This window comes from Pseudorasbora parva, chromosome 1, assembly GCF_024679245.1.
Source record: "Pseudorasbora parva isolate DD20220531a chromosome 1, ASM2467924v1, whole genome shotgun sequence".
Lineage (NCBI taxonomy): Eukaryota > Metazoa > Chordata > Actinopteri > Cypriniformes > Gobionidae > Pseudorasbora > Pseudorasbora parva.
The window spans coordinates 57,529,095-57,543,604 of NC_090172.1; the positions used below are offsets into that span (position 1 = coordinate 57,529,095).

General features: G+C 39.2%; 1 protein-coding gene and 1 long non-coding RNA gene across 4 annotated transcripts in view; one reads left to right on the forward strand and one right to left on the reverse strand.

Moving 5' to 3' along the window:
* Nucleotides 1-303: 303 nt before the first annotated feature.
* LOC137078750 (uncharacterized) overlaps nt 304-14,510 on the reverse strand; it is a 35,057-nt gene continuing 20,850 nt past the window's right edge. For 2 of the 3 annotated variants that reach the window (XR_010905343.1, XR_010905344.1), the window contains exon 6: nt 304-993. This is a non-coding gene — a long non-coding RNA (uncharacterized lncRNA). The remainder of the gene's footprint in view (nt 994-14,510) is intronic. The other variant, XR_010905345.1, reaches the window with a different exon arrangement.
* Nucleotides 4,013-13,818, forward strand: LOC137078736 (amino acid transporter heavy chain SLC3A2-like). Its single transcript, XM_067446375.1, has 9 exons — nt 4,013-4,157; nt 4,561-4,746; nt 4,846-5,033; nt 6,450-6,653; nt 9,477-9,556; nt 9,723-9,856; nt 11,449-11,761; nt 12,770-12,832; nt 12,953-13,818. Exons 2-9 carry the CDS (start codon nt 4,595-4,597, stop codon nt 13,298-13,300), a joined length of 1,482 nt encoding a protein of 493 aa, XP_067302476.1. The 5' UTR covers nt 4,013-4,157; nt 4,561-4,594; the 3' UTR covers nt 13,301-13,818.

Consider the following 14,510-nt stretch of genomic DNA (forward strand, 5'->3'; position numbering starts at 1 on the left):
ACACTTTTACTCACATTAGTGTGTTACTTCATTCATTCATGCAATCTTATCCTTTATGCAAATCCAGTCTCATTTACAAACGAATCCTGGTGAAATGAAGGAACGAACACGTAATGTGTTCCCCACGTGACCTGGATATTCATGTAAAATAAAGTTCAACCATGCATTCATAATATTAGAATCTGAAGGGAGCTTATGTGACATGTTTTATTGCTTAGAAGTTGGATCCGGTTTAACTCTATGTAGGCCTGTGTCATGTCAGGTACGAGTCGGTGGGCGGGGCCAAAGAAACCAGTGTTGTTCATTTTATGTAATGTTTTATGTTTCACAAGACATCCTGGGTTGGCATTTTCTGAGATTGATCGTTTCCTGGGCCTGGTGTCAATACAAGCTTTTCATTGACTAACAAGGAAGTGTTCAGCTCTGAAACTTACAGGATATTCTTATATTACCATGACCTTTTATATATCAAAAGCTCAAGGGAGAGTTGATTTCTCAATTATTAAGGCCAGAGTCGTAGTTAATAGTGAGAATTGAACCCTAATCTAATAAACTTAACCAAACATTTCATTTTTAATCCATACATCTCCCCCCCCAAAAAACACGTACTGTTCTTTACACAAAACTAGTGACCTGCATAGGAATGAAGTGCAATTCTGTGATGTCTTTTTAAACAACACACAGACTCCTCAAAGCTTACAACAGAAACAATAAACACGCTTGGGGAAAAAATATACCGTTTCCATCTGGTTGTGGTCGTGTCTTTGAAAGAGGTTCTGGAGAGCAGGATCATACAGGCTTAGGAAGGTCCGCCCAGACCCCTGCAGAGCATCTGTGAACCCCAGGACCCCGTGCTGAGCGCTGAGAAAACAAACCGCTCTCCTCAGACTCTTCCTCTTCCCCTCAGCTGGGATTGTTCATCTTAAACCGAGGAAAGGAGACAGAATAGCATGCAGGGAAGATGTGTCTTTGAGTTGTGCTGGTTACACCTTCCTGGAATAGAAAAAAGCAGCTCTGTCTGCTTCTATCTTAGGCCTGCTTTAACAGAGCCTTTGTCTGTTTTTAAACCCTTCATATTAACAGAATTTTGCTGTTTGTGAACATATTTTTATCTTTAAAGGTGCACTATGTAGTATTTTTGCAGTACAATATCCAAAAACCACTAGGCCAGTGTTATATATTTTGTTCAGTTGAGTACTTACAATATCCCAAATGTTTCCAACTATTTGTAAATTATGAGAAAATTAACCAAGGACCGGGACGTGTCAGCATAACGTTTGAGGAAGTCGCCTGTCAATCGCGTCATATCTGCGCTACCCTCGGTTTTATTGGGCAGAATCTCGTTTCTCTTAGCAGTGTGAACAAGTCACAGCAGCGCCGAGCGAACGCAGAGTAACGTCATAACATCATTTTAAACACACTTAAATGTATCTAATATGATAAACAGAGCTGCGTTAACTTATAATCATGACCGGAAAAAGCGGAAGCGCGCGTGCCCGGCGACTGTGTCCCGTCCCATCATAATAAAAGTCCCGCTGCTCGCGAGCCGTGTGTTTGTGTAACAATCGCTCCAGCGGCCGTGCTCAGCTCCTCAACACTCGGTCCTGCTCTGCTTCACACTACAGTAACGTTAATAACCGCATCCATGAACGTGATTTCTGCCCGAGTCCTATTTTCCACCGGCTGTGAGGTGAAGACCACATGTCCCAAGATACTGCGCTCATACTTGGCGTCATCAAACTACGTTTTTGTTTTGAATAGGCGCCCTCTAGTGGACGGAAAGTTTCATTGTGCACCTTTAAAGTATACAATTAATTTATAAAATGTGCATTTTCTTAATGTAGGCCTATAAGCTACTGAAAATCTGCATTAAAAAATATATATTTTAAAACTGTCATGTTCAGTGTTGGCAAAAGTTACTTTGAAAAGTAAGGCCCCATTTACACTGCATGGTTCAAGTGACCCAATTCCGATTTTTCCTTCTCATGTGGCACAGATCAGAAATGACATGTGAACATGTAAACGGGAAAAAAAACGCATAAATTCTGATATCCTCAGATCAGATTTAGGCCTCACTCAAATGTGATAATAAATCCGATATGATTCGGATACGTGCATTTGCGTTTTCAATGCAAGCGCTCAAATCGGATATTCCCCAGTAAATGCGAGTCTTAAAGGGTTAGTTCACCCAAAAATGTATTCAGCATTGTCTTCTCTTCCCTGTTTGTTTTTCAATCCTCAAATAAATTTTCAAATGGTTATGAATCAGCGTATTGATTCATGATTCGGATCGCGTGTCAAACTGCCAAACTGCTGAAATCGCGTGACATTGGCAATCCGAATCATGAATCAATATGCTGATTCATAACTGTTCGAATCTTTATTTGAGGATTGAAAACAAACCAGTAGAGTACGGTAGAGCCCAAACCAGCCTTACAGCTGTGCTGCCATAGCCTAGAAATCAAGACGCACCCTAGCGGCAGCAAATCTAATCTGCCCGCAAGTGTCGTCTAGCAACTCTCAATACCCTTCTGAGCTGTATTCGCCTAACTCTTGCCGGGCCAATCACGTCGTGTATAGAGTCGGTGGGCGGGGCCATAATGACGACGGCCGAGTTGCGTTTGCGTGCTTCTAGTAAACACAGAAACTGGCGAACGGCGGCCTTTCGGAATCAGCTTTGACCGCGACTCTGGAAGACTTGGAGTCAAGCTTTACTCTGAGAAAAGAACAAAGAACGGCACTGAAGTCATTCTTAAGAAGGGAAGATGTGTTCTGAGTTTTTTCGACCGGATACAGTGAATGTTTAATCTGTCAACAAGCTCTGCTTCACCTTCGTTGCTCTGGTTGGTTGTAGCGCTATCCTATCGCGTGCAGAGGGAGTTTGAAAGACAACCGTTTATCCGCCCCTCGGATTGAGCTGTCAATGGTGAGTTTCCAGACCAAACATCTTGATGTGGGTCTGGCTTGTCAGGCTAGTGTTGCCATTCTCCATTACGGAAGAACGGCACAGGAGAAAAAAGTTTAAACTTCCTTCACCAATAAAAACACAAAATCTAAAGTTATTTTTGCTTATATATTTAACTGAATCATTGAAGGTCAGCAGCAAGTACATGGTCAATAAAGTGAGATTAAAAGCATACAATATTTGTTTAATTTTAATATTAAAATATTTAATTAGATATTATTCATTTTGAGGAATACTGAAACCTTTTTTGTTTTTGTGAGATTAGTATGCATGCTCACATTTACTCTAGAACTACAGTAACCATCACGTTTACACAGCGCATCTGCAAGAGCTGCCAGTCAGTTAATGGGAAAACAAAGTAACTTGGATTACTTGTTTCAAAAACTATTAACTATTTTTAACTATTTTAACACTATATTTTTACTGTATGTGTTACATGAAGAAGTAATCTGATTATGTTACTCAAGTTACTTGTAATGCATTACCCAAACGTTGGTCACTAATTTTCACCGGCATTGTATTGCTTTTTGTATTCGTTTTTTCTGTTTAAATGGCAGTAATCTGTAAATTCTTATAGCAAGCTATAATTGTTTTAGCGTAGTCTTACTGTGAAATGAACAGTTTTGTTTCGTTTGGTATTTTACAGTATTTTCAAGACATTACTGTACATTTAACAAAATGTCATTGTTTTCCTAATTACAAAAGTTTTGTCATGACTTAACCGAATTTCAGACATTTTTTTTAGTGTGGTAAGTGCATTAAAAGCAGGTGTTTGTTGGAATATGTTTGCAATGTGACATTATATTCATTTAAAATGTGCTTTTATATAGTAATTCTGTTTAAACAGCCATATAATAGTCCTATATGAATCTATATGAAAAATAGACCTTTATATACTCCATCAAAACATATAAAAGACACTGGTATATCACAGTGAACACTGTCGTGTGAAAGCTGTTTTGATTTTTTTGTGCACATGACAATAGCAGATGTATTTAATTTGGTGGCAGATGACTCTCTCGACTCTTACTCCTCCAGTTCTGTATTCACTTGTTGGCTTTTAGGGGCGGGAACAGATGAAGTCGTCTTCATAAAAGTGAACTGACCACTAAACCGTGCTCTGTGTTCTGTCTGCAACACTGAGGACGACTCGTCTGAGCTCTACACTGGGATTTAACTGAGCAATCTTCAGGTATTTTTGTATTATTATTTATCGTTTACTGTAGTCTTAATCTATGTAATTTCCAAACAGCAAAATTGTGGCCAGTGAAAATGCTGAGTGGCTAGTAACTTTGGAAAACCACTAGCAGCAGTGGCTGGTGAGCAAACAAGTTAATGTCAAGCCCTGGTCGGCACCTTATTATCAAACTATAGCTAATACTATGCCAGCAGCAGTTATTATAACCCTACATGGTTTACAGTCACTATGTTGCTGCTTTGTATTGTTAAAAATAATGGTTTTTTTTGGGGTCTGTTTATTATTAAACTTTTATGGCTGCCTATTATTAATAAACTTAACTTAAAATCAGTCAATTTGTGGCCTGAAATGTAATGAATCTGTTGTAACTTAAGAGTTTTTGCTTTATATGTTTTAGTTCAGTATTTTGACATAAACGTACAAGAAGAGAAATGAAGGACATAGAACTGAAGGAGGGGGATCAGGCTAAGCAGCAAATGACCCGAGAAAACAACGGCTGTGTGAAGGTCACGGTCCCAGAGAACACCGCAGCGAAATATGGACTCTCCAAAGACGAGCTGATTCAAATCGCCGGAACAGCTGGGTACGCAATCTATATGAGGATTAAAAAAACATTTGACATTTTCTTTCTCTATCTGTGTGTGTATGTATCTATCTGATATACATTGCATATTTTCTTCAGGTGGGTTCGGACTCGTTGGGCCTTGCTGGTTCTGTTCTGGCTCGGCTGGGTTGGCATGTTAGCTGGAGCAATAGTGATCATAGTACAGGCTCCACGCTGTAAACCAATTCCAGAGATGAACTGGTGGAACGAAGGTCTTCTGTATCAGATATCTGACGTCGGCGCTTTCTCTGACAATGGACTGAAAGGTGAGATAAATGGAAATGTGTGTATATATAAATATACAATGATCAGGCATAACATGACAGGTGAAGTGAATAACACTGATATTCTCTTTATCACGGCTCCTGTTAGTGGGTGGGATATATATTAGGCAGGAAGTGAACATTTTGTCCTCAAAGTTGATGTTAGAAGCAGGAAAAGTGGCCAAGGCTCATTGATGCACGTATTGAGCAAAGGCTGGCCCGTGTGGTCCAATCAAACAGGCGAGGTAATGTAGCTCAAATTGCTCCAGAAGTTAATGCTGGTTCTGATAGAAAGGTGTCAGAATACACAGTGCACCTCAGTTTGTTGTGTATGGGGCTGTATAGCCGCAGACAAGTCAGGGTGCCCATGGTGACGCCTGTCCACCGCCGAAACACCAACCGTGGGCATCAGAACTGGACCACGGAGAAATGGAAGAAGGTGACCTGGCCTTTCAGGGAAACAGTATTCCCTGGTGGCTGTGGCTTGCCACAAAGCAAAAATGTTGACTTGGCCTCCAAATTCCCAAGATCTAAATCCAATCGAGCATCTGTGGGATGTGCTGAACAAACAAGCCCAAACCATTAAGGCCCCAACTCACAATTTACAGGACTTAAAGGATCTACTGCTAAAATCTTGGTGCCAGGTACCACAGCACACCTTCAGGGGTCTAGTGGAGTCCATCCCTTGACGGGTCAGGGCTGTTTGGGCAGCAAAAGGGGGACAAACACAATATTAGGAAGGTGGTCATAATGTTATGCATGATCGGTGCATATACTAAGTTAGCTGGGTTTTAACTGGTTACATGTAATCTGGGTTATGTAATCAGATTAAAATTAAGTACTTGAAACAGGACTATATTAGGTTTTAAAACTCAGACTAGTTACATTTTTATTGATTACATATTCATTGATACTCCCCAAATAATCTTATCTTTTAAATGTTCCTGTTTTGTGTCTTTGGTTCAAATTATCGTTATTATTATTATTATATTCACCGTTCTCTGATGCGGATTAATATTCACATGATATGCAAGTTAAAAAAAACATTTGTTTAAATAATGTATTTATTTGAAATGTATTTTATTTTAATTGATTTAATCACTAACCCTCTGCAGTTCCTTCCCAATCCACAGTAATGTAATGTTTAATGCCATTCATATTGTGGAATACATTTTACTTTCTCTTTGTATTTTTATATCAATATAGTTTGGTATTGATATCAAGACTGCCCTATTCAAATCAATATGATAAGTGAGGTATAGGTCAAAAGTAATCCAAAAGTAACCACAACAGATTACATTACTAATTACATCATTAATATGTCAGATGCCTCCTTTAGTGTTAATACCATAGTGGTCATAATGTGAAAACAGGCTCAGTGTTCAGGGCGATATACTCCTCATCTCTCGTTCTCTGTAGGAGTGGAGGAGAAGCTGGACTATCTGAGCCAGATGAAGATCAAGGGCCTTGTTCTGGGTCCGATACACACAGTGGAAGCAAACAAGCTGGATACACTAAATCTGACTTCAAACACGCTGGATACACCAAATCTAACTTCAGTTAAATCTGAAGTAGGCACTGAGAATGAACTGGAATCTCTGCTGGAGCAAGCACATAAAAAAGGTGACCTTTGACCCCGAAAGTACCTTTTTAATTCTGACTGCCACCAGAGGTGTAAAGAGTACCTGAAATCCATACTTGAGTAAAAGTAGAGATTCCTTACAGGGAAAATGACTCCATTACAAGTTACAAGTCACCAATTCCAATATAACTTGAGTAAAAGTCTTAAGATGATGAGACACAGGGCAACTTTTTGAGCAATGTTGCTGTGGGCTTTTTCCCATTGAGAATGGGCAACAAATTTCTCTTTAGATATCCAATTAGAAATTTGTTGCCCATTCTCAATGGGAAAAAGCCCACAGCAACATCTTTCAGCAACATTGCTCAAAAAGTGTCCCTGTGTCTCATCAGGTTTAGAGTATCTGATTTTAACAGTGCATATCTTACATCATGCTAAATATAGGCTCAACGATGCACTAGCCCTCGACACCTGAGAGACATACCAGTAAAAACATAAAAAACAATAGATTTGTAAGATGAGATATTGCATTTTCTAAAATCAAAATAAACCTGAGTACTTTAGTATTGCTTTAAATCAAGGTCAACACAACAGCGTCTTAAGCCCGATTTGCACAGGACTAGTATTATCTGGGGACCTCTGGTGATTTGTAATAATTGTAGAGAATGTCTGTGATCTTAATCCCGTGCGAATCGGCCATGTCTGTCATTTGTAAAGTAAAAATTCCCCCGCAAATTACCTGCCATATTTCGCCGAACACCGAGGTCCTGTGATAATATTAGTCCTGTGCGAATCGACATCTCTGTGATTTGGCCAGGATTAGGCGGATCGTATATAATTTTTGCAAGCTTTTTGTTTCCTGTGAGCATTTCTATCTTTATCTTTCACGGAGAATGGAGTCTGCATTCATAATGCGCACCGTTATGAATTCCTGTATGGCTGCACGGATTAATGAGTATCAATTTGGGAGTAAACTGATTGAATGGTGTTTAATATTAACATCAGTACTATTCTTAATGAAAAACAGAACAGAACAGTACGATGACAAGCTTGTTTAAATGTGCCCTTTTACATTTAGCACTGAAACTGAATCATCCGCCGTCTGTCAGCTTCTCACTCGTGATGAATGAAATCTGACTCCTGCCGCTGGTCTGAGCTCAATTCATGGCGTCTGGTTGCTAACTGAACGAAATTATGTTTATTTATTACTATAAAATAATCAAAATGATATCGATGCCTGTTTATGATTTCATATGGCTATATTTATAACGAAGTCTTGACATCATACTCGGGAGAAGTCAGTAAATTCGAGTAAAATCACAGGCTTTGCTTATCCCGTGCGAATGCGCCACGCAAAACTCAGATGTGGGGGAGTAATTTCTAAATCACAGAGGTCCCAAGATAATACTAATCCCGTGCGAATAGAGCTTTAATGTCTGCAAACTCTCAGTCTCAGTTATAGGTGCACTATGTAGTATTTTTGCAGTAAAATATCCAAAAACCACTAGGCCAGTGTTATATATTTTGTTCAGTTGAGTACTTACAATATCCCAAATAAAAAAATATTTGTAAATTGTGAGAAAATTGCTATTTTAATCAAGGACCGGGATGTGTCAGCATAGCGTTTGAGGGAGTCGCCTGACAATCGCGTCATATCTGTGTTACCCTCGGTTTTATTCTGCAGAAGCGCTTTTCTCTTAGCAGTGTGAACATGTCACAGCAGCGCCGAGCGAACGCACAGAGTAACGTCATAACATCATAACATCATTTTAAACACACTTAAATGTATCTAATATGATAAACAGAGCTGCTTTACCTCATAATCATTACCGGAAACAGTGCAGGCGCCCGGCGACTGTGTCCCGTCCCGTCATAATAAAAGTCCCGCTGCTCGCGAGCCGTGTGTTTGTGTAACAATCGCTCCAGCGGCCGTGCTCAGCTCCTCAACACTCGGTCCTGCTCTGCTTTACACTACAGTAACGTTAATAACCGCATCCATGAACGTGATTTCTGCCCGAGTCCTGTTTCCCACCGGCTGTGAGGTGAAGACCACATGTCCCAAGATACTGCGCTCACACTTGGCGTCATCAAACTACGCCTTTGTTTAGAATAGGCGCCCTCCAGTGGACGGAAAGCTGCATAGTGCACCTTTAAGCTCGAGTGCACAAAAAGGCCACAAGTCAGCCAAAATCCTTCACAAAGGTCTCGTCAATGTAGCGAATAAAGAAAGTAATGTTCAGTAAAATGAAAAAGTCAAAGCCTTCTTGCACTGGATGAGCTGTTTCAGCCTCTATAGCGGCTGCAGTCATGAGCTCTTCTCATAAATCAAACATCTGCGATTCAAATATATTACATTAAATGGACTTAGATGGCAGTATCTTTATAGCAGAAACATGCCGCTGCAGCTTATATGTAATCGCATTACTCAACACAAATGCATTGGAGTAAAAAGTACATTAACTTGTACAAAAATGTAGGCAAGCAGAGAGTAGATTTTCTCAAATACTTTACACCACTGAAGGCTTGCTAATGTCAAAGAACTGTACATTTAAACTCATCCTCCATGACAACATGAAGACCTCTAAACACTGAAGCCATTTTACAATTGGGCTTTTGAGTCTTCTGTGCTATAGTATGACAAGTTTCACCTTTGACCTCTGAAGTGACATTATGTTAGCAGTGTAAAAAGACTGTTCTGAAGCTTTTGCTGACCGAGCCGAGCTTTGCAATTTTGATTATTTTCAAAATGACAATTAAATGAACACCACAGTACAAATATTAAGCCTGTGTAAACTATATAGAATAGATGATCATCTTTGTTTCCCCTGCTCTCTCTTTCTGTTGGTTTGTCACTCTCTCTTTTCCAGGTATCTCTATAGTGCTGAATTTAACACCCGACTACGAAGGAGCTTCAGGCTGGTCCAACGTTATTGCTGAGAAAATCAGAGTAAGTGCTGATAAGTCAGAGGAAGTCATATTCATGTGGAGGGTGAATACGGCTAGATGAAAAGAGAGTTCACTCGTATGAGAAAAACAGCAGATTTTACATCATATACAAAAGTATATAATACCAAACATTTCTTCAACTCTTTCATTTGTTTTTGAATTTTTAGGACGCGTGTGCATTCTGGTTGAGAAAAGGATTTGATGGCATTTTCTTGTCTGACCTGGGATTGACCACTGTAGAAAAGGATTTCTGGCCATCTATACAAGTTATATTCAACCAAACCGACAAGACTAAAAAAGTGTACGTCTCTGTAGCTGTGTTCTCAGATCTTATATAAACTCTTAAAGGGGCAGTGAGCGATTTCTGTGAAACACAGACTATGGCTGCTCGATTGTGGCGAAAGTCATAATCATGATTATTGTGATTATTGTGTGATTATTGATTATTTAACATGATTACTGGTGGGTGATATGATCAAAGTCTTATTTCATGATATGAGTAATTTTAAATGTCAGTGAAATTTCACAATTATCGATACTTCAGCAAAAGCTAGTATAAGGTTAATTAATGTAAGTAAAAAGTCTTCAAAACAGACACAGCGATACAATAAGAACAATTACAAACATAACAGACAATTAAATACAACAGACCAAAAATAGTAATTAAATAAACTACTTTAGGTTTTTCTAAAGATGTACTAACAGTGGTATTCAGAGAAGAGCCTACAACATGAATTGAATAATCAAATGTAAAATAACGCTGGATTTGTCAAAAATGTACACAGCAGTTTATTCTATCAAGAGCAGTGAGTGAATTTATCTTTGTCTTTAGTTGTTTGATTAACAATTATGACTGCAGCAGATTAGGCTGCTGTCACTTTAAGAGCAAATGGACGGATCCAATATACTGTCACACATGCGTTTTCTTTCTCAACTATTTACATTCACTTGTGAAATAACCGACTGTGTTTATGAGGATACTTATCAAAACTACATTTCAGCTATTTGACCGTTTAGGTGCGTATCTGAAGCACGCAGTAAACTTTGCTAATGCGCGTTCCACCCCGTCTCAGAGCGCGCACAGAGATGTGCGGCTTAATGTGCCTTTAATAACACGGGTTAATATCAAGCACAGATGTTTTTTATTACATTTTTTATCACAGTATTTACGATTAATCGCACAGCCCTAACCCAGACGACTGCGATGTTCAAGTCCTCCTGGGATGTTCGTATTTACGTGTTGGGAAGATAGTCAGGTGCGTTCAAGTCATTTTTGTCAGGTTTTTAAACTCTAGGCAAAAGAAAACAGGTTTTTAAACTTTATGTATTAAAAAATTAACAAAAAATGAGCTTCAGATGTGTTTAGCTTTTTATTTATGAAGCCACTGTAGACGTTATGGTTACATTATATATTAGTACATTACAATGCTATCATATTTTGTGCTGGCAATAAGCTTATTTTGTTGTAAACTAAAAGCATACCAATGTTATATGTGTAGCCCTCTCTCGCCACAATACACTGCCTTACATATGTAAATATGAGTTGAACATAAAACACCCCTGAATCAGACAGCTCACACAAGTACGATATCTAGCAAATGTTCACTAAATAGTTTTTAGGTGTTGTTTTAAATGTTCCACAGACGTTGTCAGAAATAGCTTTCTGCACATTAGTTGTCAATTCTTTTCTGCTGATTTAATGAAATAGAGACACCTGCTGGCCAGATGGGGTAATGAGCACTGCCCAATAAATGTTTTTCCATCTATTTATGCTCTTTTGTTTACAAGCACCAATTATTTTTCTAGCCTTCACTATTTTTGGACAGTTTCACCTTACTCAGACCACTCCATCATATCTCTCTGTCTGTCTGTCTCTCTCTCTCTCGCTCTCAGAGCTCTGATGGGCTCAGTCACCGGCCTCTCTGTGGATGATGTCTCTCTCCTGCTGAACCGCTCAGGTGTCGACCTGCTCCTGACGGGACTGCTTGATCCGGCCGTGCCCGGCGTAACACAGGCCCAGGTGATACAGAAGCTGTACTCAGCTCACCTGCAGACGAGTCTGGGCTGGAGTCTGAGCGGACGGACTCTGGGCTCTCTGGCTTCCCGATCTCCAGCTGTGCCGCTGAGGCTCTTTCACACACTGCTGTTCACCCTGCCCGGCACACCGGTGTTCAGCGCTGGAGATGAGGTCGGACTGAAGACGGGGGTGAGTTGAGACGATTAGAAAACAGCATGGATGGCATAATACTTCTTTCTTTCTTAAAACGCCATATTTTTCTTATATTTGACCTTTATTTCACACCGCTGTCTCCACTGTCCTCTGAACGGCTCGTCTGCTTCCTGCTTCTATGAAGCCCATCCCTCCGAAAAACGCAATGGTCTTAGATTGGTCAGATGGCCAAATGTAGTTTCCTGTATTTTTATTGGCTGAAGCCAAGCACAGGTTGTCCGGAAGCGCCACGCCCCTTACCATTACGGGCAGAAGTCACATCTGCGGAGACTAGCGAGGGTTTATGATGTCCCCAACCCAGGAAGAAGCTCGTTGTAGTCCAAACCGGCCGCTTTAGTAGGCAATAAACTGCCATAACTTTAAAAGACAATATCTCCGTTTGCATTGAACTTTCAACGCTGTAACTTTTACTGTTTATGCTCAAGCAGCAACATTACACACTAACTAAAGTTTTAAAAGTGACATCGCATGCAACCACCCCTTTAAATCAGTGTTTTGGGCAGAAATCGCAAAATTGGCTCTCTTTCAATTATCCACTTGGAATTTGAATCGAATGGCTCACACTCCACAAGAAATGACTGGGACGGCCAAAAAAAATCCATCCATCCATCCATCCATCCATCCATCCATCCATCCATCCATCCATCCATCCATCCATCCATCCATCCATCCATCCATCCATCCATCCATCCATCCATCCATCCATCACATATTTAAGATCTATACAAACTTAATTACATCAATAATAATATTCAATATTAATTTAGAAAACAGATAGGGTGCATTTTAATTTCATGCCAGCTTTAAACTGTTATAAACTCACTTTAGTTTTGATAAAAATAGCAACCACTGACTAACATTCTCAGTGAGGCAGCGGAAGTCTTTATTTTCTCTTCTATTCTCAGGGCTTGGCTGAATATAAACATAGCTTTCTATGTTAAAACTATGTTATTGTCATGATGACTTAAGATTCCTCCTTTACAGGAAAAACCTCGAACAATGTGGGACTTGGAAAACCCAGCAGAAGAGACGAATGCAACAGCTAAAGTACGCTCTCATTATTATTTACATGCTATTCATAACAAGTAGATGTGATCTCATCACTGTACTAATTACAAATGTAAACCCAGCACACTTTCTTGCTCTTTCCGTCTTCCACTCATTCAGGCTGTGCGGGAGGAACGAATCGCAGCACGCAACTTCTTCAAAGCGCTCGGCGATCTGAAAAGAAGAGAGCGATCGCTTCTGCACGGAGAATATTTCAGCCTTTCCAGTTCCCCCACTTCATTAGCATTTCTCCGCCTATGGGACCAGAGCGAACGCTTTCTGGTCGCCTTAAACTGGGGAAATGACTCAGTCACCATGAAGCTTACTAACAGCGACCTGCCGGCCGAGGCTCGGGTCCGCGCCACCACAGATGAAGAAAAACTAGCCGTGGATCGCAAGGTGTCACTAGAGAAGTTAGAGCTTGGGCCCAAACAGGCTGTTCTGTTGTCTTATCCTTACGCTGGTTAGACACTCATATACTCACATATATCCCTTATACTGTCTCAGAACGGTTTGATTTTCTCTGAGGCCTCATAAAATATCAGTTCTAGTGCCTTTCTGCTTTTTGAAGTTGAAAAAAAAAGCATTTAAATTGGAAATTAAAGTGATTTAGAATGACTTCTGTTTATGAAACTATTTTCTGTCACATACGGGGTAAAAAAATGTTGCTTTGGTAAAAGTCATAATTACCAGTTAAAAAGAAATGATGACATATTAATAGCTGTGAGATAAACACCCAGATTTACAGACATAGTCTAAGCTAGTCCCAGATTAAAATGCATGATTGAGCTGTATTAAATCTCATCTTGCACTGACATCTTAAAATATGTCACTGCCATTGTTTCGTCTCAAGTTTTATGTCATAGTTATCTTACAGAAAGATTATGAAACATTAGAAATTATGACATGCTTAGTAATTGAAAATTGATCACTTTTGGCCATAATTTCGTGTTTAATGTCCTAGTTTGAGACTTAAGTTTGAGTCATAATTTTGATTTAGTGTGTCATAATATAAAAAAAAATTAAAGTCATAATTTCAACTAACATAGTATGTTATCATTTTGAATTTTTTGGCTTTATTTCAAGATGTCAGTGTATTTATATATTTAATAACGTACTATAATATTATTTAATAACATACTTCAGAGTTAGGGTAGGAGTAATATTTGGTTTGAGGGCTAGTTGCATGTAATTATGTATCATTTACAGTTATTACTGTGGTAATAGTACACGCATATGTAACAAGAACACTGTAAAATAAAGTGTTACCAACTTCTTTTTTTCTCCCATAAAATTATGATTTACCAAAGCATGATTGTTTTTCTTCTGTGATTGAAATGGACTTCCAGACTTTTGATTGTTAATCGGTGTGTATTATATTTGACTTCTCTACTAATAAAAAGTTGAATAAAAAGCTTGCCAAGTGTACTTTCAGTGCAAACACAGATTTGTAGTTAAGATGATTTAGTTATTAATATGAGATATTTACTACTGTATGTCTGACTTTGTAAATATCTGTCTGTTATAATAATGCAAAAGTGGGACTTTTTTGGGGGGGGGGGGGGGGGGGGTTACACTTTATCTTACATTATGTGCTCATACAGTGTACTAACTAAGGATAAGGTCATGGTAGGTCAAGGATTCAGTCATCATTACCAGTTAAAAAGAAATGATGAAA

Coding starts and splice junctions, on each gene's coding strand:
- LOC137078736 (XM_067446375.1), top strand. CDS start 4,595: ATGAAGGACATAGAACTGAAGGAGGGGGATCAGGCTAAGCAGCAAATG. Junction 4,747..4,845: donor CAAATCGCCGGAACAGCTGG/GTACGCAATCTA, acceptor TATTTTCTTCAG/GTGGGTTCGGACTCGTTGGG. Junction 9,557..9,722: donor TTATTGCTGAGAAAATCAGA/GTAAGTGCTGAT, acceptor TTGAATTTTTAG/GACGCGTGTGCATTCTGGTT.